The sequence below is a fragment of the Lethenteron reissneri genome, chromosome 49 (assembly GCF_015708825.2).
Source record: "Lethenteron reissneri isolate LAM-NWPU_2019-01 chromosome 49, ASM1570882v1, whole genome shotgun sequence".
NCBI classification, from domain to species: domain Eukaryota; kingdom Metazoa; phylum Chordata; class Hyperoartia; order Petromyzontiformes; family Petromyzontidae; genus Lethenteron; species Lethenteron reissneri.
In genome coordinates this window covers 7,179,747-7,203,331 of record NC_083827.1, presented here as the reverse complement: position 1 = coordinate 7,203,331, position 23,585 = coordinate 7,179,747, and the positions used below count along the sequence as shown (strand labels likewise).

At 53.9% G+C, this 23,585-nt stretch overlaps 1 protein-coding gene across 1 annotated transcript in view; it reads right to left on the bottom strand.

Annotated features, from left to right (window-relative positions):
• Positions 1–2,163: 2,163 nt before the first annotated feature.
• Positions 2,164–23,585, bottom strand: part of LOC133354865 (cadherin-7-like) — a 71,491-nt gene continuing 50,069 nt past the window's right edge. The window contains 3 exon segments of the mRNA XM_061572017.1: positions 2,164–2,269; positions 2,271–2,422; positions 15,419–15,606. Of these exon segments, the coding sequence (XP_061428001.1) occupies positions 2,164–2,269; positions 2,271–2,422; positions 15,419–15,606 (446 nt within the window).

Genomic DNA, 23,585 nt, shown 5'->3' with positions numbered 1-23,585 from the left:
TACACTACACGCTACGTGTATAACCTATACACTACACGCTACGTGTTATAACCTATACACTACACGCTACGTGTTATAACTCATACACTACACGCTACGTGTTATAACTCATACACTACACGCTACGTGTTATAACCTATACACTACACGCAGTATATTATAACATATACACTACACGCTACGTGTTATAACCTATACACTACACGCTACGTGTTATACCCTAGACACTAGACGCTGTATTTTATAACATAAACACGAGGTTCTAATACATAGCGAGTGGAGAGAATCAGAGAGATCAGTTCGAAGGGGACAGGTGTCATGCAGTAGCGACGGGAGAGTGATTGGGTGAGTGGATGAGTAGGTAGGTGGGTGGGTGAGTGGGTGAGTAAGTGGGTGAATGACTGGGTGAGTGAATGGGTGGATGGGTGAGTGATTGAGTGGGTGAGTAGGTAGGTGGGTGAGTGAGTAGGTAGGTGGGTGGGAGAGTAGGTAGGTGGGTGGGTGAGTGAGTGGGTGAGTGGGTGAGTGAATGGGTGAGTAGGTAGGTGGGTGGGTGAGTAGGTAGGTGGATGGGTGAGTGGGTGAGTGAGTGGGTGACTGAGTGAATGGGTGAATGAGTGAGTGAGTGAGTGGGTGAGTGAGTGAGTGGGTGAGTGAGTGGGCTGGTGGGTGAGTGAGTGAGTGGGCTGGTGGGAGAGTGGGTTGGTGGGTGAGTGGGTTGGTGGGTGAGTGGGTTGGTGGGTGAGTGTGTGAGTGGAGTGAATCGGTGAGATAAGTTCACTGGAACAATCGTCATGGTAGTAGCTGCAGGAGGATGAATGGGTGGATGAATGATTGGGTGGGTGAGTGGGTGAGTGGGTGGGTGGGTGGGTGAGTGGGTGGGTGGATGGCATTGATAACGAAGGGAAGCGAATGATCTATCATGTCAGTGATGTTCCAGTTGGATTCCATTGCTGCAGTGATGGGTATTAGTCTCGAGGTGGCCTTGGTGGTGCAGAGATCAGAGACGCTGAGCCACGTCTCAGCCGCAGCACCACAGAGATGACACGGGTGTACAGGTGCAGCCTGGTCACCAACGACTCGTATAGAGACCCAAGACTCACATAGAGACCCACAAACTTATCGAGAACCATAGACTCACAAAGACACCCATAGACTCACGCAGAGATGCATGGACTCGCATAGAGACCCATAGACTCACATAGAGACCCATAGACTCACATAGAGACCCACAAACTTGTCGAGACCCATAGACTCACAAAGACACTCATAGACTCACAGAGAGATTCATGGACTCGCAAAGAGACCCATAGACTCACATAGAGACCCACAAACTTGTCGAGACCCATAGACTCACAAAGACACTCATAGACTCGCATAGAGACCCATAGACTCACATAGAGACCCATAGACTCGCAAAGACCCATATACTCACATAGAGACCCATATACTAGCAAATACACACATACATTTCACATAGAGACCCATAGCGGTAGTGAGCTTTCTGTGCGCTGGGAAGGAATGGAACGGCGTGTATTATAAATGATTTTCATTTTAGAGCCACACATACGGCGCTGTTCGATACGGAACGTCTTGATATGTGTTTTAATTGTGTTTGCGCACCGCCGCCATGATATTGTTTGGTGGAGTCATCCCCTTTTGAAGTGAAGGCGAGATCCATCTCTCCATCTCCTCTCTCTCATCTCCTCTCTCTCATCTCCTCTCTCTCTGCTCTCTCTCTGAGCACGCGTACCACACACATGTCGGTGATGTGCAGCACGTCTTCTTCGAACGCTGGGGAGCCGGACAAGCCCCACTCTGCACCAGCGTGCACAGCACCCTCGTGTTCACCTTCTGAAGCGCTCGCTCGTCACCGTGGCGTGCGCGATGACCACCACCACCACCACGTGACTTTTCTTTCGTATTGTGTGTGGTGCATTTAGCGCCACAGCGCGTGGATTTATAACGTTTGTTTTCATTTGTTTGCTGGTGACTTTGTGTATTCATATCGGAATCGCCTCCAGTGCTGTTGCTGCTGGCGGCAATAAAAGAAGTTTCAAAGTCAAAAATCTCTCCAATCCCACTCTCCTCTCCCCGCTATTTCTCCATAATCTCTCTCCTCTCGATTTCCACTCTCTCCGCTCTCTCTCTCTCTCTCTCCGCTTACCGCACGGGTCTGGCCGCTGCGTCGGGATCCAGGGCCGTGACCGTGCCGAGGGGGTGCCGTGGCCCCTGGCTCTCGGCCACCTCGAACTCGTAGGCGGGGAGAGAAGACGGGCCCCTCGTCCGCGTCCTCCACGCTCACGAGGAGGCGCGTGGAGCCAGCCAAAGGCACCATCGCCGTGGAGCTGCTGCCCCCCGCCACCGGGTTCCACGCCTCCACGGTGAGCGTGTAGGCGTGCTTGCGCTCGTAGTCGAGCGGCTGTGGGTGGGTTGGTGGGTGGTGACGGTGGGCAGGAGTAGGTGGAGTGGGTGGGTTGTGGTGGTGGTAGTGGTGGGAAGAAGATGGTTGTGGTGAGAGGAGGTGGTGGAGGTGGTGGTGGGGAGGAGGATGTAGAGCAAGTGGGTGGTGGTGGTGATGGGGAAGAGATGGTTGTGGTGGGAGAAGGTGGTGGAGGTGGTGGTGGGGAGGAGGATGTAGAGCAGGGGGTGGTGGTGGTGGTAGTGGTGGGAAGGAGATGGTTGTGGTGAGAGAATGTGGTGGAGGTGGTGTAGTTGGTGATGGGGAGGAGATGGTTGTGGTGGGAGCAGGTGGGTGGTTGTGGTAGTGATGGGGAGGAGATGGTTGTGGTGGGAGGTGGTGGGTGGTGACGGTGGGTTGTGGTGGTGGTGGTGGGAAGGAGATGGTTGTGGTGAGAGAAGGTGGTGGAGGTGGTGGTGGGGAGGGAATGTAGAGAGGTGGGGTGGTGGCGGTAGTGGTGGGAAGGAGATGGTTGTGGTGGGAGGTGGTGGGTGGTGACGGTGGGTTGTGGTGGTGGTAGTGGTGGGGAGGAGATGGTTGTGGTGGGAGCAGGTGGGTGGTTGTGGTGGTGATGGGGAGGAGATGGTTGTGGTGAGAGAACGTGGTGGAGGTGGTGTAGTTGGTGGTGGGGAGGAGATGGTTGTGGTGGGAGCAGGTGGGTGGTTGTGGTGGTGATGGGGAGGAGATGGTTGTGGTGGGAGTGGTGGGTGGTGACGGTGGGTTGTGGTGGTAGTGGTGGGAAGGAGATGGTTGTGGTGAGAGAAGGTGGTGGAGGTGGTGTAGTTGGTGGTGGGGAGGAGGATGTAGAGCAGGTGGGTGGTAGTGGTGATGGGGAGGAGATGGTTGTGGTGGAGGTGGTGGGTGGTGGTGGGGAAAGGAGGTGGTGGTGATGGGAAGGAGATGGTTGTGGTGGGAGAAGGTGGTGGAGGTGGTGGAAAGAGGGTGGTTATGATGGTGATGGGGAGGAGATGGTTGTGGTTAGAGGTGGTGGCGGTGGTTGTGGGGAGGAGGTGGAGCGGGGTGGGTGGGGGTGGTGGTTGTGGTGGTGGTGTTTAACCAGTGGTTGTTGATGTTTCGGAGTGGTTGATGTTGTTGGCGGTTGGCAGTGGTTGGTGATGGACATGAGTTGGTGGTAAGTGGGGACAGAACATAGCAACACAGAATATTCATAAACATCATCATCATCACACTGTCACCATCACAATCGCCATGATTATCAGCAACACACCATTCTTTACCATCACCATAATGATCAGCATTACCGTCATCATCATCAGCACCACTGTCTTTTCCCACCGTCATCATCATCAACCTATCGTCCTTGTCTAATCATGTCACCTTGTCCGAACAACCAACATCCCTGCTGCCTCCTTGTCCTACAAACACCTTCCCACCCTCTCCTCCCTCTCCCTTCTCTCCTCCTCCTCTGCTCCCATCCCTCCCCTCCCCTCTTCACCCCTCCCCCTCCGCCTATCCTCCCATAGCCTGCGGCACAGCAATGCTGGTGACACGTTGTATCCGCAATACCAGTCATTAAATATTACAGCGTGACATTTACATATCGGCGTGAGAAACGCGACTTGGGACGTGCGTGGGGATTTTTTTTTGGGGGGGGGGGTGCGAGGGGAGTGAGGGTGGGGGTTTATCGGGCTATGATGATGCCTGCGGAGAGCCCAGTTGTTGTGCGTCTAGTTAACGAAGGGGGGGGGGAGCGTGGTGGGGGGGGGGGTAATTAACATCAAAGGCTTTAGTGAGCGTCTCAGATACACGGGGCTCACTCGGGAGAGAGGTGGAGGAGGGGGAGAGAGAGAAAGAAGGAGCTTGTGGTGGTGGAGTGGTTCGAGAATAGAGGTCACCAGGGTCATGTGCGGTTACAGCTGTGGAGAGGAGATGCACGTGGTTATGTGTGTGTACGTGGGGGGATGTGGGTGTATGGGTTAGCGCGCTGCGCTATGAACCCAACGACCCTGGGTTCGATTCCCGCTCACGGCCAACACCCAGTAACGATTATCTGAACCGGTCCTGGGCCACCCCCTAGGTCGTCTCAGCCTCAAATGAGTACCTGGTGCGGTGTGTAAACATCGCCACTGGGGAGACAAGGCGGTCGGGCGTGGTGCTGGCCACCCACCTCCTCGTGTGCCGTGCCGGCCTTCATAGGTGCTCGCTAATAGCACTTGCCCCTACAGTCCTGTTAAGGCCGTACGGACAAATAGTTGTCTTTGTTCACATACAAAGGCAAAGGTGACCCACACAGCCTTGCCATACTGTCGGAGGCAAGTGCTGTTAGCACATTTTTCCGAAGGTGGGGAGCGGGTAGTGCCGTAGCGGCTGGCATGACTCCCATTCGATTCCCCGGTCACGGCCACCAACACCAGTGACGAGCATCTGAACCATTTCGAGGTCATCCCCTAGGTCGACTCAGCCTTAAATGAGTACTCGGGTGCTGTGTAATAATTTGACACCGGCGAGACAAAAGCGGGCCCCGGTGGTGTTTTCGCCGCTCCTGGCCACCTGATTTATGAGTTAGGCGCGCATTAAATCACGTTTGTCCATATGCACGCACGCATGCATCGATATTTCTTGTAACCGTTTGACCACGTGCGTCACGCACAAACTTGCAAAGATATTCCGCGTAGCCTTTCCTGTTGGGGCAAGCGCTTTGAGATTGTTCGGCTGCGATGTGTATTCCACGTGGTTAAGGCCACTTCTTTCGAGTTATCAATTTGTGGCCAATTCCGCTTTTGAAAAAGAGCTCTGTAGCTTAGAGGGGCCCTTACCTGGGTTTAATAAACAAATGCTTCGATTTAAAGCTTCGTGACTGCAGGGATTCATCTTCTTGGTTCTTTCGGTAAAGTCACAGTAGAATGGAAATAATAAAATAATAAAAATTAAACATGATAAATAATTCTTATTTTTACAATTCTTATTTTACAATTCTCATTCACAAATCATTTTTATTATTTTATTATTTCTATTCTACGTGACTTTACCGAAAGAACCAAGAAGATAAACATATATGTTTAGGTGATTTGTCTACCGTGCCTATACTGACACTCCTATCATGTTGTCGTATTGTTTGTTGTTGTAACTTTCTGACCCGAGGTTCCTCCTGGACATTTGTGAAAAATAGCTTCATAGCTCGTCGAATTCCTCGAGGAAAAATACGGATTCTGATTCTGCTGTGAGCGGGCACGGCACACGAGAATACACACACACACTACTCACTCACTCACTTGCATGCGTGTGTACGCGACAACCAAAAACAAACATCCCCGCGGAGCTTAACAGACTGCTGGGACAAGTGTTGGTAGCGAGCAGCAACCTACGTAAGCGACGAACGCGTATACACAGACATGCAGTCTGCATGCATTCATGCACACATCACGTACACATATTTCCAACATCATCAGCTACATCCTCATTAGTTACATCATCATCACCGCTATGACCACCATTGCAAGTACAATCATCACCACCTCCATTAACTACACCACCACCACCACCTAATACATTACGTTTCACTCTCGATTTATAGTGCTAATTAAAAAATATAATATAGTTTAAGACCCTGGCGTCTTTCCCAAGTCGTAATTTGTTAAATATAATTAAACCATTATTATAACACAGCTGAGAGCCAACGGAGTCAAGACACGTATTTTATTTCGATGCGAGGGGACACGCAAGAGGATAGAGTGGGAGGGAGAGATGTTGAGGAGGAGAGGGGGGGGGGAGCAGGGGAGGGAGGAGGGAGGGAGGAGGAGGGAGGAGAGAGAGGGAGGAGGGAGGGGAGGGAGACGAGGACGAGGGGGAGGGAGTAGGTGGAGGAGGGGGGGATGCTTATTTGATAATTGATTTAGTGGTGGATTAAAATCTAACTCTGATCTTTCCTCTCGTTGCACACCAAAGCGTCATGGACACACCAATCTTCATTCACAAATCTTCATTCACAAATCAAGTCTGTGGAGTGGGAGGGGGTCGGGTGGTCGAGAGGTTCAGAGACTGGGAGCTGGAACTCTCTCAAGGCCTAGGTTCCAATCCGTGTGTCATCCGCTCAACCACAGCGATCTAAACCGGGATCTCGAGTGTAGTGAATTGATGACCTCAGCCCAGCCATCAATAGCTGCCATAGAGACCCACATACTCACATAGAAACCCATAGACTCACATAGAGACCCACATACTCACATAGAGACCCATATACTCACAAAAACATCCACAGACTCACATAGAGACCCACAGACTCACATAGAGACCCACAGACTCACATGGAGACCCATATACTCACATAGAGACCCATAGACTCACAAAAACATCCACAGACTCACATAGAGACCCGTAGACTCACATAGAGACCCATATACTCACAAAGAGACCCGTAGACTCACAAAAACATCCACAAACTCACATAGAGACCCGCAGACTCACAGAGAGAACCAGAGACTCGCATACAGATTCATAGATTTACATAAAACACGTGCACAGAGGTATCGCTCCCACATATTGAACCGTGTACTCATTTAAGGCTGAGTGGACCTAGGGGAGGCCCCGGAACGGTTCAGATAATCGTCACCAACGTTGGTGGCTGTGAGCGGGAATCGAACTCGGGTAGCCGGGATGGTAGAACAGCGCGCTAACCGCTGTACCACAGCTCCAAAAGACAATAAACTCCCTCGTGCCTCGGTAGACTGAGTGAGGCAATCGCCGTTCGCGAGCACCAATGAAGATCGGAACGGCACACGAGGGGGGGCGGGGGGGCGGGGGGGCGGAGGTGGGGGTGGGGGAGGCGAGGGGAGGGGGGGCGAGGGGACGGGGGGGGGCGAGGGGGCGAGGGGGGGGGCGAGGGGACGGGGGGGCGAGGGGACGGGGGGGGTTGGTGACGAACACCGCACCCGATAGCCTAACCCCAACATGCGCACACACACAAACAACATTATCCAAAGGTCAACTCCACAAAAGCCTCAATCACCCTCAATTTAGTCTTGTAATTAATTATCATCGATTCGGGGGGGGGGGGTGGGACTCCTCAAAGATCCACAAAGCGGTTTGCTCATTTCTCTACTTAACTTCCAACCCCCACCACCACCCCCCCCCCCCCCCCAGTGATAATTCCAGGTGGGAAAATGACTCTTGAATTGACATAGGTTGTAATGAGCGTTGTACGCGCGCGTGTTTCTCTGTGTGCGAGGAGCGGTGGTGCAGTGGTTAGGGCGTTGTGTGTGTGGAGCGGTGGTGCAGTGGTGAGCGCGTTGTGTAGCGCGTTGTGTAGTGCGTGGAGTGGTGGTGCAGTGGTTAGCGCGTTGTGTAGTGCGTGGAGTGGTGGTGCAGTGGTTAGCGCGTTGTGTGTGTGGAGTGGTGGTGCAGTGGTTAGGGCGTTGTGTGTGCTTGCAGCGGGGGTGCAGTGGTTAGCGCGTTGTGTGTGTGGAGCGGTGGTGCAGTGGTTAGCGCGTTGTGTAGTGCGTGGAGCGGTGGTGCAGTGGTTAGCGCGTTGTGTGCGTGGAGTGGTGGCGCAGTGGTTAGCGCGTTGTGTGTGTGGAGTGGTGGTGCAGTGGTTAGGGCGTTGTGTGTGCGTGGAGTGATGGTGCAGTGGTTAGGGCGTTGTGTGTGTGTGGAGTGGTGGCGCAGTGGTTAGCGCGTTGTGTGTGTTTGCAGCGGGGGTGCAGTGGTTAGCACGTTGTGTGTGCGTGGAGTGGTGGCGCAGTGGTTAGCGCGTTGTGTGTGTGGAGCGGTGGTGCAGTGGTTAGCGCGTTGTGTGTGTGGAGTGGTGGTGCAGTGGTTAGGGCGTGTGTGTGTGTGGAGTGGTGGCGCAGTGGTTAGCGCGTTGTGTGTGTTTGCAGCGGGGGTGCAGTGGTTAGCACGTTGTGTGTGTGTGGAGTGGTGGCGCAGTGGTTAGCGCGTTGTGTGTGCGAGGAGCGGTGGTGCAGTGCTTAGCGCGTTGTGTGTGTGGAGTGGTGGCGCAGTGGTTAGCGCGTTGTGTGTGTGGAGTGGAGATGCAGTGGTTAGCGCGTTGTGTGTGTGGAGTGGTGGCGCAGTGGTTAGCGCGCTGCGCTAAACCTGAACCCGGCAGCGACCCGAGATCTATTCCCGCTCACGGCAGAAACCCAATGCCAGCGACGATTATCTGAACCAATCCTCGGGCCCTCCCCTAGGTTGCCTCAGCCTAAACATCGCTGCTGCGGATACAAAGGGCGGCCGGTCGTGGTGGGCTGGCCACCCCACCCAGTCGTGTGCCCGTGCCGGCCTTCGTGGGGAGCTTCTCGCTAACAGCACTTGCCCCAACAGTCTGTCAAGGCAGTGCGGGGGTTCTTTGTCTTTGTTTAAGCGGGGAGGCTCGTGAAGGACCCTCTACTGGGCCGTTGGAGGCGGTCGCCCTCCAACGACTGCGGAGGACAGAAGAGCGACGCTCACAACAACGCGTGGCGGGTAAAGTGCGGCAGGTTGGCACAGCAGGGGGGCACAGGTGGTGCATCGGCCAGTCATCTCATTCAGTCGACCCGTGGCACCTGGGTCTGCCCCGTGACCTCCTGCCAGCGAGCGTGTCGACACTTCACGTGGCCTCAAAGTGCACCTAGCCTGGCACAGGCGCCGTGGTGACGTCACCGTCACTTAGTGACGAGCGGCGGTTGTTGTTGTGAGTGGGGAGCGGTAGTGCAGCGGTTAGCGCTACGCTGCGCTACGAACCGGGCAGAGAGCCGAGTTCGATTCCCGTTCACGGCCAACACCAGTGATGATTATCTGAACCGGGTCGACTCAGCCTCAAATGAGTACCTGGTGCGATGTGTAAGCATCACCACCGGGGAGACAAAGGCGGCCGGGTGTGGTTCTAGCAAACCACCCCCTCCCCATACCGTGCCGGCTCGCTAACAGCACTCGCCCCAACAGTCGGTTGAGGCTATACGGGGGATCTTTGTCTTTGTAAGTCTATGATCTTGAATATAGATCACACCGCCGCACGCAAACGAGCAGTTTTTTTTAATATATATATTTTAGTGAAAATCTAAATGAATAATATAGTTATGTCCCCGTTCGCCGTATAACGAATCCAATAAACATGAAACAAACATCAAAACTCCGCGTCCAAAAGCGCCGCCTATGTCTCCCTCCTCCGTAAAGGTTAAACGAATTGCGACGCACACACACACACACACGCCCAACACGAGTTGACACACAGCGGGTGAGAGGCAGGGAGGCAGAGAGAGAGAGATGGGGGGTGGGAGGCGGGGGAGAAGGGGGGGGGGCGGAGTGGGTGCGTTTGGGGGGGTGGGGGTGCTGAATTCCAAGCGATTATCGACTTTTGCCCGGCAATTTGTTCGCTTCTTTCGAATTAACCTCGCTCAATTTTATTGTCCCGACTCTCGCGCGCGCGCGCGGGAGGAACGAGTAAAAAAAAAACACAACAACAACAACAGTAACGAGGTGTCGGGGAACACCCGAGCAGCCGCGCGAGTGCTCAGATTGCTCGGTGACTACGTTTCTCGACTGCTCGTTAGGGCAATGGCGAGGGTGCCACTCCAATACCGGTCTGGGTCACCCCCTCCCCTCCTCCTCCTCGTTGTCGTCCTCCTCCTCCACCCTGCACCACGTGACCCACCCATCACAACCTCCTCCTCCACCCTGCACCACGTGACCCACCCATCACATCCTCCTCCTTCACCCTGCACCACGTGACCCACCCATCACAACCTCCTCTTCCACCCTGCACCACGTGACCCACCCATCACAACCTCCTCCTCCACCCTGCACCACGTGACCCACCCATCACAACCTCCTCCTCCACCCTGCACCACGTGACCCACCCATCACATCCTCCTCCTTCACCGTGCACCACGTGACCCACCCATCACATCCTCCTCCTCCACCCTGCACCACGTGACCCACCCATCACAACCTCCTCCTCCACCCTGCACCACGTGACCCACCCATCACAACCTCCTCCTCCACCCTGCACCACGTGACCCACCCATCACATCCTCCTCCTTCACCGTGCACCACGTGACCCACCCATCACAACCTCCTCCTCCACCCTGCACCACGTGACCCACCCATCACATCCTCCTCCTTCACCCTGCACCACGTGACCCACCCATCACATCCTCCTCCTTCACCGTGCACCACGTGACCCACCCATCACAACCTCCTCCTCCACCCTGCACCACGTGACCCACCCATCACATCCTCCTCCTTCACCCTGCACCACGTGACCCACCCATCACAACCTCCTCCTCCACCCTGCACCACGTGACCCACCCATCACATCCTCCTCTTTCACCCTGCACCACGTGACCCACCCATCACATCCTCCTCCTTCACTCTGCACCACGTGACCCACCCATCACATCCTCCTCCTTCACCCTGCACCACGTGACCCACCCATCACAACCTCCTCCTCCACCCTGCACCACGTGACCCACCCATCACATCCTCCTCCTCCACCCTGCACCACGTGACCCACCCATCACATCCTCCTCCTCCACCCTGCACCACGTGACCCACCCATCACAACCTCCTCCTCCACCCTGCACCACGTGACCCACCCATCACATCCTCCTCCTTCACCGTGCACCACGTGACCCACCCATCACAACCTCCTCCTCCACCCTGCACCACGTGACCCACCCATCACAACCTCCTCCTCCACCCTGCACCACGTGACCCACCCATCACATCCTCCTCTTTCACCCTGCACCACGTGACCCACCCATCACAACCTCCTCCTCCACCCTGCACCACGTGACCCACCCATCACATCCTCCTCCTTCACCCTGCACCACGTGACCCACCCATCACAACCTCCTCCTCCACCCTGCACCACGTGACCCACCCATCACATCCTCCTCCTCCACCCTGCACCACGTGACCCACCCATCACATCCTCCTCCTTCACCCTGCACCACGTGTCCCACCCATCACATCCTCCTCCTTCACCCTGCACCACGTGTCCCACCCATCACATCCTCCTCCTTCACCCTGCACCACGTGACCCACCCATCACATCCTCCTCCTTCACCCTGCACCACGTGTCCCACCCATCACAACCTCCTCCTTCACTCTGCACCACGTGACCCACCCATCACAACCTCCTCCTCCACCCTGCACCACGTGACCCACCCATCACATCCTCCTCCTTCACCCTGCACCACGTGACCCACCCATCACAACCTCCTCCTTCACCCTGCACCACGTGACCCACCCATCACATCCTCCTCCTTCACCCTGCACCACGTGACCCACCCATCACATCCTCCTCCTTCACCCTGCACCACGTGACCCACCCATCACATCCTCCTCCTTCACCCTGCACCACGTGACCCACTAATCATAATCTTCAATTCCTACTCCCAACCTTCAAGTTTCTCACCCTATATCTTGCCATGAAAATCCTAGCAACCTTCGAATGCAAATGCATTCGAAGCACAGTAGCCTGACTTTAATTGGTCGGTGCATACCCAGCTGATTATCATCATCATCAGTATCATCATCAAAAGTAGCAGCAGCATCATCACCATCAACAGCAGAACCAACAAGCCCATGACCATAATCATCAGCAACAGCAGCGATATCATCTCATACTAAAGCCATCATAATCATAGGATTGTAATATCACCATCACTTGTTACATGAAGCAGCAATGCACCACACAAATTCGTAAATCCCTACACGATCCAGCAACCCCAGCAGCTACTAACTCCGCTCGCCGCAACCAATAACCTACAAACACCGCCAGTGCAGGTTCCGTGGAGATCATCTCCGGAACATTCCGCACCCCACCCACCCCCATCAACCTTCTCCCATGCCCCCTCCCCCTCGGCCCCCAACCCCAATAACGTTCAGGTCATCCCAGTGGCTCTAAATCTACTGCACAAGCACAATAACAACGTGAGCACTCATCCCATTAACCCTGAACGCAGCCCTCCGCCGACGTAACTATCCGACGGCCGTTTAACCTCAATGCGCATGTAGAACCATAAAATGAGCGCAAGTCGGTTAACCTTGGTCACGTCAAAAGCCATAGTGGCGTTCGTGCCCCCCCCCCAACCCCCTAATCAGTATTAACCCTGCCACCCCAAACAAGATTAACCCGTTCCCAGTATCGCCTGCTTCGCCACGTGACTAAGCCGGGTTCATCTCGCGGAGTGATTCCGGCTACGACGCGAGTGTGGAGAGAGAGAGAGAGGCGGTGGTGCACGTTGAGCCGTGTCGGGAGAGTGGTGGGAAATGTCACGTTCCCATGGCAGGGGACGAGTACATCCGCAAGACAGTCGATGTTGTTGTTGACTTCCCCCCATCAAACCCGGCCCCCCAAAAACGGTGCCCCATTCTATCGGCGACGACACTGAATCAGCCACCACCACCTCCTTCCTCCATCTCCCACCCCCGCCCCCCCCCCCCCAACAGAACCTGAAGTTGAACTCACAACCTTAAGATTGCGAGCCGCTCGCTCTACACCGGCATACAACGAATGTTGACCGGAGTAGACGAATCGCCGCGGGCATAAGGGGATAGGTATACTGGATGGTGTGTGCCGGGGAATGGGAACATTTCTGGGGTGTCTCCGGCCGACGAGCGTGGGTGACACGTGGCCATAGTGACCACGGATTTTGAGGAGAGGCATACTGGATGCTGTGTGCCGGGGCATCATTGATGCCCTTTGATTCACGGACACGTGCCGATATAAAAAAATTCCCGCCGGAGCAGAGAGCGGTGCAAGCTGGAAATGGTGCTTATCGAGAGCACGGAAGAGCTTAAGAATGAGAGAAATATACGTAGACATCGACACATTTACCATTAAGAACTAATCTTTTTTTTCATGTTACGAGTTAAGTCCCACTGAGCTAAATTAGCCCTTTTCCAGAAGCGATGTGGCCATTACAAATGATAGCTCAACAAAGTGGCTCATCATCATCATCATCACGTGGATATTTACAGGAGCCAAATACTCTGAACGAATGTTCATCTTTAAATGCGGAGGGGAAAACCGGAGGACCCGGAGTCTGCCTCGGCAGCAGACCAGGCTTTCCCACCTGATGATGGACACTTGTGTTGCGCCCGAAACGTGGTGAATTAATATAATTTAGTTTATACCTACATGACTTTACCGAAAGAACCAAAGAGTAAGAGAAAGAGACTTGCAATCTCCAAATATACAGCAGGTGTCAGGCGTCGAGATTGAACCCACGATCTCCTGCAAACCAGACGCTGTCTTCCCGACAGACCTGTTTTTCACCTGAGGACGGCTGCTTGCGTTGTGGCCGAAACGTGGTGAGAATTATTTTATGTTTTATTTTTATTATTTTATTATTTCCCTTATACGTGACTTTACCGAAAGAACCAAGAAGAAGAAGAACAGGCGAGGCAGTTAACATCTCCGAGCCACAGTGCTGCCCCGGAAGAAACTCAACCTCAGTGCGTGTCATGTACTCTGTGCCGCCTTTGAAGAGCCTGCGTGCGTGTTTGTGCATGCGTATTTGTGTGTGTGTGCCTATGCGTGGAGCGGTGGTGTAGCGGTTTAGCGCGCTGCGCTACAAAATCCCTGAAACCTGAGTTCGGTTCCCGCTCACGGCCAGTACCAGTGACGATTATCTGAATCGGTTCTGGGGCCTCCTCTAAGTCGAATCAGCCTCGAATTAGTAGCTGGTGCGGTGTGTAGACATCGCCACTCGGGAGACAAAAGCGGCCGGGCGTGGTGCTAGCTACTCACCCCATCGCGTGCCACACCGGCCTTCATAGGTGCTCACTATCAGCACTTGCCTCCCACAGTCTATTAATGCTATAAGGGGATTTTTTTTTGTCTTTGTGTGCGTGTGCGCACACGTGTTCGTACGCATGTGTGTGTGTCTGTGCATTTGCGTGTGTGTGCACGCGTGTGTGGTGCTCAGGAGTCTTAATTGGCAATAAGCGAGGTCGGCATCTCTGGCTCGCGAGTTAATTAGCGGCAGGAATGATGTCTCGGAGAGGCGAGCGATGGTGGGGAGTTGGATTTTCTTTTGTCCTATCGAAGTGGGAACGTCGTATCTCCAGGGTACCATCACAAGCAAAGTCTCAACATCGTCACCATTATCATCAGCACCATCATCTGTGGCAGCCGGTGAAGCAGCAGCAGCATCTTCATCATCAGCAGCAGCAGTATAATCAGCATTGGTGTAATACAGCATAATATGAAATTGCATTGGGCAATTTGACTCCAGGTCGAGTGGAAACTCTCCTCACCAAAGTGTGGGTTATAGTCCCTTTATTTCACCCACAGCTCCCTCCTTCATCCACAGCTCTCTCCTCCTCATCCACAGCTCTCTCCTCCTCATCCACAGCTCCCTCCTTTATCCACAGCTCTCTCCCCCTTCATCTACAGCTCTCTCCTCACCCCGTCACTCCTCCGACGTCCCCCTCTTATCCCCATGGCCCCTCTCTCCTCTCCCAGTAGTGCCCTCCTACCTCCCCTCGTCCCTGTCTCCGAACCTGCAGCTACCAAATCGCGGATCGTCACACGGCGCGGTGGGGAGGGGGTTACTCCCGGTCACGTGGGTAGGGGGATTGATGCCGCGCCTCTGATGAGCACGGATTAACACCGGTTGGCTACGGTACGGTACGGTGCGCACGAAGCTCAACGTACACGCAACATGTATGTTACACAAACTTCTTTCGCAACCGTATGTAACCAACCGTGCTAATCGGAGTTGTGATGCCGAAGTCGAGAGGCCCGTTACGGAGGACCCTTACACTGGGTTGCCTGCAACTTTCACCGACGGTAAACCTCAGCGTCGACCTACGACCCGATGTAGCCAACAGACCTCTGACAGCTCGAATGGAGATGTTTACCGACGCCACCTCCATTCACTCTCACGCCCCTTCACCATCACCACCATCAGCACCCCCCCCCCCCACCCCGCATCATCACCCCACGTCATCATCACCACACCGCATCATTACCCCCGCGTCATCATCACTGCCCCCCTCCCATCTCACCTGAGCGAGGGTCACGACCCCGTCCTGCGTGGAGGGGTCGGTGGCGATGGAGAAGGCCCCGGCCCTGTCCCCGGCCACGATGCGGTAGTCCACCCTCGCGTTGTCGCCCTCGTCTGCGTCCTGTGCCCGCACTCGCCCCACCGTCATGCCCGGCACCGCCGCTTCGCTCACCGACGCACGGTATGTGCCTGGGTGTGTCGGGAGGGAGGTACAATTTGTAAATAAATATTATTGTAATTTTTGGGGAGCACAACGCGAGTCTCGATATAGCCCCTTTTCACATGTCGCCCCTTACCCCCCACCCTTAAGCCCAACCCTTTAACCTGTAAAATATTAAAGCTCTACCCCTCGGGCCGAGGATACAGGTGCAGCCCTGCAATTGCTTGCTGCTGGTGGAAGTCCCTCTCGCCAAGGAGGCAGCTTTTGAGGCTAATTTTCTACGCTGGCTGGACGACTCTTGAATATTATTGAAACAGTTTTTGTACATTTTCTTGTTTTACCAGCTTGCTATCGCAAATGATAGTTCGACCGAGTGGCTTAGCAGCATCACGTGGAGATTCATAGCAGCCAAATAACTATGCACGCGTGATGTTGATTCTAAATGTGGAGGGGAAAAAACGGAGGACCCCGAGAAAAATCAACGGGACGACGGGGAGAGCGAGAGAGACACGCAAACTCCAAATATACAGCAGCAGGCGTCAGGGTCGGGATCGAACCCACGACCTCCTGTATACCAGGCGAGGTAGTTAACATCTCCTAGCCACCGTGATGATGATGAGAGAGAGAGACACGCAAACTCCAAATATACAGCAGGCATCGTCAGGGTCGGGATCGAACCTACGATCTCCTGCTCACCAGTAGAGGTAGTTAACATCTCCTAGCCACCGTGATGATGATGAGAGAGAGACATGCAAACTCCAAATATACAGCAGGCATCGTCAGGGTCGGGATCGAACCCAAGACCTCCTGTATACTAGGCGAGGTGGTTAACATTTTGCCACCGTGGCGCCCCCCCCCCCCCACTTCCCCCCCCCCCCCCCACGGGAAAGAAACGTAACCCCCATAGTTTCAACTGGGAGATGGGATCGAAAAGTCGATCGCATGACAAAAGTAACGACGAACAAAGAGAGGAGACCTCACGGGCTTTTCAACGAGTGACCGACCGCCGCTTTGGTGGAATAAACCAAATCGCTGACGGCATTTTGTGCACAGCTACCCGCCCAGATGCAACAGCAGCAGCAGCACCACCAAGTTATTAGTTTCACCACCGGGCGCTTTTGTTGAATAGGGAATCGGCGTCGAAAGGAATGAATTGGGAGCGGAGCGAAGAGCTTCGACGTAGCGGAGTGCTTTGTTGAAAACAAAAGAATAAAAAACGCGATCGGACCGTTCACAAGAGGTTCCTGGTTCTTTTGAGCGGTGGCGCAGGCGGTTAGCGCGCTACGCTACGAACCTGGTGACCCGGGTTTGATTCCCGCTCACGGCCACCAACACCAGTGATGAATATCTGAACCGGTCCTGGGCCTCCCCTAGATCGGCTGAGACTTAAATGAGTACCCGGTGCGGTGTGTTAACATTGCCGCTGGGAAGAGAAAGGCGGCCAGGCGTGGTTTTGGCCACCCACCCCTCGTTTGCTGTTCCGGCCTTCATAGGGGCTCACTAACAGCACTTGCCCCAACAGTTTGTCATGGCTATACGGGGGACCTTTGTATGTTCTCCCCCTGCTCTGCAAGATTGTGAGTGAGCGTGTGAGTGCGTGGTGTGTCGCTAACAGCACTTGCCCCAACAATCTGTTACGGCTACACGGGGGGGGGGGGGTCTTTGTCTCAGTGTGAAGTGTTGTCTCCCCCCCCCCCCCCCAGTTCTGCATGGTTTTTCTCTTGGCTCTCATCTTTCTTCCCATTGCTAAAATCCACAAATTACACATGCGCGCGTGCGATGCAGCCGGTATTTAGCCGAACCGCATTCCACTACGACTACAGTCGTTGTGGAAGATTTCAGAGTACCCACACTTCACCCCACCAGACGCGATCTGCCCCATCGCCGAACTGTCGATGCTGGACCCATTTCTACCGCTGAGTGGACAGAGGCGGCTGTGCTGGCGAGGGGGGGAGGGGCTGAGATTGAATAAACTTAACCCATCGTTTCATCCAGCAGTGGGTAGACACTGGAGCTCTCAATTGCATCAATAGCTACAATTGCATGTTCCCACCACAATCATCATCATCATCAGCATCATCATCAGCAGCAGCAGCAGCTGCAGTCGATTCACCGCTGGATGGAGGCCCCCGGCAATTAAGCACCGTCTCTCACGATCTTCATAATCAACGTTTTTGGGTTTAGATCGCGTTATTTATACATGTGTCGTAACCCTCCACCACCCGACACGGCCAATCAGTAAAAAAGTGTCACGTTGACAAAAGACAAATAGAGTCACTGCTTTAGCCCACCGGTGTGTTGAAGCGTGAAACCACAACATTTACAATTTGTTGTAGTTTCACGCTTCAACACACCGGTGGGCTAAAGTAGTGAACTATTTGTCTTTTGTCAACGTCACACTTTTTTACTGATTGGCCGTGTCGGTTGGTGGAGGGTTACGACACATTTATAAATAACGCGATCTAAACCCAAAAACGTTGATTATGAATAATATTGGTCGCGAAAGCCTGCTACGTGTTAATCTCACTATCTTGCGATGCCCTGAGGACATCCGCGTGAGCTGTGATGGTCCGGCAACTGGACTTGATGTCGCAAGTCGGATTTCCCGTTCAAAAAAAATGTGAGGCTACGTTTTTTATATTGTATCTTTCTCTAACCCACTACCGCATCTGGCTCGCACCATCGGTGTAAATGGGTTATATTGAGGGTGCCTCAAAACATGTTTTTAACACTTGTGAGAAATTTGCAACAAGACCACAAGAAGCGTGCCCTCCGGGGCACTAGAGACCACCTGGAGAAGATTACAGGCATGTGTTGACAACGATGGCGAACACGTGGAAACTCTTGGACTTTTTGAAGCTATTAACATGACATTTGTTATCATGTTACAGTGTATTATCCGTTATTTTTCCATGAAAAAAATGGTGTATATACCACAGTAAGTCGGAAGTTCGTGTGTGCTGGGGTAACGTGTGGGTAACTCCCACGTATTCCAAGACGTTCCCTGCAAGGAGGGTTGCTCTCCAGTGCTCAGCGCTACGTGGTGGCCCTTCTGCTTGCAGTAGAATCAAAATCCAGAATAAACAAAACCCGGGATCAAAAGACGGAATCAAAAACGAGGAATCGTCACCCGGGATCAAAAAGCCCGCAAAAAAAACCGGAATCGAAACTGGTGATTAAAAAAGGGAATACAAAATTCCGGAATTGTTACCTGGAGTGAAAACCCAGGATCCAAACACGGAATCCAAACCCCTGAAAAAAATCCGGAATCAAAACTCGGGATTAAATTAGAAGAAGAAAAAAAATCCGGAATCAAAACTCGGGATTAAATTAGAAAATAAAAAAATCCGGAATCGTTACCTGGAGTCAAAGCCGAGGATCAAAACACGGAATCAAAACCCCGGGAAAAAAATCCGGAATCAAAACCCGGGATTAAATTAGAAGAAAAAAAAATCCGGAATCAAAACTCGGGATTAAATTAGAAAATAAAAAAATCCGGAATCGTTACCTGGAGTCAAAACCGATTATCAAAACACGGAATCAAAACCACGGGAAAAAAATCCGGAATCAAAACCAGGGATTAAATTAGAAAATAAAAAAATCCAGAATCAAAACTCGGGATTAAATTAGAAAATAAAAAAAATCCGGAATCGTTACCTGGAGTCAAAATCGAGGCTCAAAACACGGAATCAAAACCCCAGCAATTAAAAACCCCAGGATCAAAACCCGGCATCAAAATCCAAACTCGTCGCGACGGCTCCTCGGAGCGTCGGGACGTTTGGTTCCCCAAGACGTCTGGCTACACAGCGTCCAGCGTCCCGCGTTCACTTCACTGAGATGTGAGGATCGTGCGAAGATTTTTAATTGCTCCGTTGTGCAAGAGGCCGTGCCGGGCGAGGTGGGAGGGAGGGGGCTAATGGAGTGGGGGGTGTGGGGTATGGGGGATGCGAGAAGACTGAGCATTAAGATACTCGCATTGTTCTATCGCCTGCTGCATTCAGACTTTACAGCTCGCGGTGCACGAGTGGCTCTACGCGTGCCCTTCACGAGTCGCCTCCACGGGAGGCTCGCTCAAAGGCGCTAGTGGGCAGTGCCAGGCTAGGTGCACGTAGAGGCGGGCTGGGAAATGGGATGCAGTCGTAGGCAGCTGCCCTCCGGCGGAGCGGGCAGAGGGAGCGACGCTCACAACAACGAGCGGAGAGCCGGGCGGCTAAAACGCAATGAGGTGGCACAGTGCGGTGGGGGGGGGGGGGAGGTCCGTCTGCCAGTCATCTCAGTGAGTCAACCCACGGCATCTGTTCCGATACCTCCTGAACCTAGCCTGGTACAGTAGGGAGCACAGGTGGTGCATCTGTCAGTCATCTCGGTCAGTCAACCCACGGCACCTGCTGGGTCTGTGCCGTGATCCCCTGTCAGCACCGAGGCTTCGACACTTCACGTGACGTCCTCAAGGTGCACCTAGCCTGGCACAAGCTACCGTGATGACGACACTGCAGGTTTGTTGGTGTATTTGTTCACGTCGTGGTTAGCGCGCTGCGATATGAACCCGGTGACCCAAGTTCGATTCCCACTCACGACCAACAAACTGTGGTAAATATTTGCACCCGTCCTGAGCCTCCCCTAGGTCAACTCAGCCTAAAATGATAACCTGGTGCGGTGTGTATTAAGCATCAGCACTGGGGAGACAAAGGCGACCCGTACCGTCCTGATTAGGTCCTCGCTAACAGCACTTGCCCCATTAAAGGGTATCATGTAAAAGACATTACTTGATAATGCGACTACGCTTGCAGCGGTGCATGAGCACAATTAACAAAAATAACTCCGTATGTGTGTGACCTTAAAGTTAATAATGAATTAGATTTAAATTAATAATAAATGGAGGCGACATTTCCAGGCAAAGGGGTCTACATCACAATACATAGAGAGAGAGGTGTCAGACCGGTTGGGTCATGCATGGCCTCTCTGCGAGCTGTGAAGAGTTACCATCACCACCATCACCATCACCACCATCACCACCATCGCCACCGTCACTGCCATCGCCACCATCGCCACCATCGCCACCATCGCCATCACCACCATCACCACCACCACCATCACCACCATCACCACCATCACCACCGTCACCGCCATCGCCGCCATCGCCACCATCGCCACCATCGCCACCATCGCCATCACCACCATCACCACCATCACCATCACCACCATCACCACCATCACCACCATCACCACCATCGCCACCATCACCACCATCACCATCACCACCATCACCATCACCACCACCACCATCACCACCATCACCATCACCACCATCACCACCATCACCACCATCACCATCACCACCATCACCACCATCACCACCATCACCATCGCCACCATCGCCACCATCGCCACCATCGCTACCATCGCCACCACCACCATCACCACCATCACCATCACCACCATCACCACCATCACCACCATCGCCACCATCGCCACCATCGCCACCATCGCCATCACCACCATCACCATCACCACCATCACCACCATCACCACCATCACCACCATCACCATCGCCACCATCGCCACCATCACCACCATCACCACCATCGCCATCACCATCACCACCATCACCATCACCACCATCACCACCATCACCACCATCACCATCGCCACCATCGCCACCATCGCCACCATCGCCATCACCACCATCACCACCATCACCATCACCACCATCACCACCATCACCACCATCACCACCATCACCACCATCACCACCATCGCCACCATCGCCATCACCACCATCACCACCATCACCATCACCACCATCACCACCATCACCACCATCACCACCATCGCCACCATCGCCACCATTGCCATCACCACCATCACCACCATCACCACCATCACCATCACCACCATCACCACCATCGCCACCATCGCCACCATCGCCACCATCGCCATCATCGCCACCATCACCACCATCACCATCACCACCATCACCACCATCACCATCACCACCATCACCATCACCACCATCACCACCATCACCACCATCACCACCACCACCATCACCACCATCACCACCACCACCATCACCACCATCACCATCGCCACCATCGCCACCATCGCCACCATCGCCACCATCACCACCATCACCATCACCACCATCACCACCATCACCATCACCACCATCACCACCATCACCACCATCACCACCACCACCATCACCACCATCACCACCATCACCATCACCACCATCACCACCATCACCACCATCACCATCACCACCATCGCCACCATCGCCACCATCGCCACCATCGCCATCATCGCCACCATCACCACCATCACCATCACCACCATCACCACCATCACCATCATCACCACCATCACCATCACCGTCACCACCATCGCCACCGTCACCATCACCACCATCACCACCATCACCATCACCACCATCACCACCATCACCATCATCACCACCATCACCACCATCACCACCATCATCACCACCATCACCACCATCACCACCATCACCATCACCACCATCACCGTCACCACGAACGCCACCGTCACAATCACCACCAGCGCCACCATCACCACCATCACCACCACCACCATCACCACCATCACCATCACCACCATCACCATCACCACCATCACCACCATCACCACCACCACCATCACCACCATCACCATCGCCACCATCACCACCATCACCACCACCACCATCACCACCATCACCACCACCACCACCATCGCCACCGTCACCACCATCACCATCACCACCACCACCATCACCATTGCCACCATCGCCGCCATCACCACCATCACCACCATCACCATCGCTACCATCACCACCATCACCACCATCACCACCATCACCACCATCACCATCACCACCATCACCACCATCACCACCATCACCACCATCGCCACCATCACCACCATCACCACCATCACCACCACCACCATCACCACCACCACCATCACCACCATCACCATCACCACCATCACCACCACCACCATCACCACCATCACCACCATCACCATCGCCACCATCACCACCATCACCACCACCACCATCACCACCATCACCACCATCACCACCACCACCACCATCACCACCATCACCATCGCCACCATCACCACCACCACCATCACCACCATCACCACCACCACCATCACCACCATCACCACCATCACCATCACCACCATCACCATCGCCACCATCACCACCACCACCATCACCACCATCACCACCACCACCATCACCACCATCACCACCATCACCATCACCACCATCACCACTATCACCATCACCACCATCACCACCATCACCACCATCACCATCACCACCATCACTACCATCACCACCATCACCATCACCACCATCACCACCATCACCACCATCACCACCATCACCATCACCACCACCACCATCACCACCATCGCCACCGTCACCGCCATCGCCACCACCATCACCACCATCACCATCACCACCACCACCATCACCACCATCACCACCATCACCACCATCGCCACCAGAGTGGTGCGACTAAGGCGCGTCGGCCACCTTTGTCTCCCCGAGGTTGCGAGTTCGCCGTGCGATGGGCGGCGGTGGATGCTGGGTGGTGGATCACACACGTGGCCCGTGAGGGGTCACCCATCACCCGCCACTCCCGCGATGAGTCGTCCGCTCCTCGTACCGAACCGATTTCTCGCCTCCTCCACCCTAACTCCTCCCATAACTCTTCTCCTCCTCGCCTCTCTCCAAGATCTTCCCTCTTTCCAACACCTCCTTTTTCCTCGATTCTCAAATCCTCCACTCTCTTATATCTCCGCTCGCATCTCTCCACTCTCATCCTCTCTCCTATCATTCCTCCTCACTCCCATCTCTGCAATCTTTCCCATATGTCCCCTATGCCAACTCTCTCACATCCCTCATACATCCAAATTCCTCTCGTCTCTCCCATTGTCGCTTCCACCTCTTCCATATCTCCTCTCTCCTCTTATCACCCCCCCCTCTCCT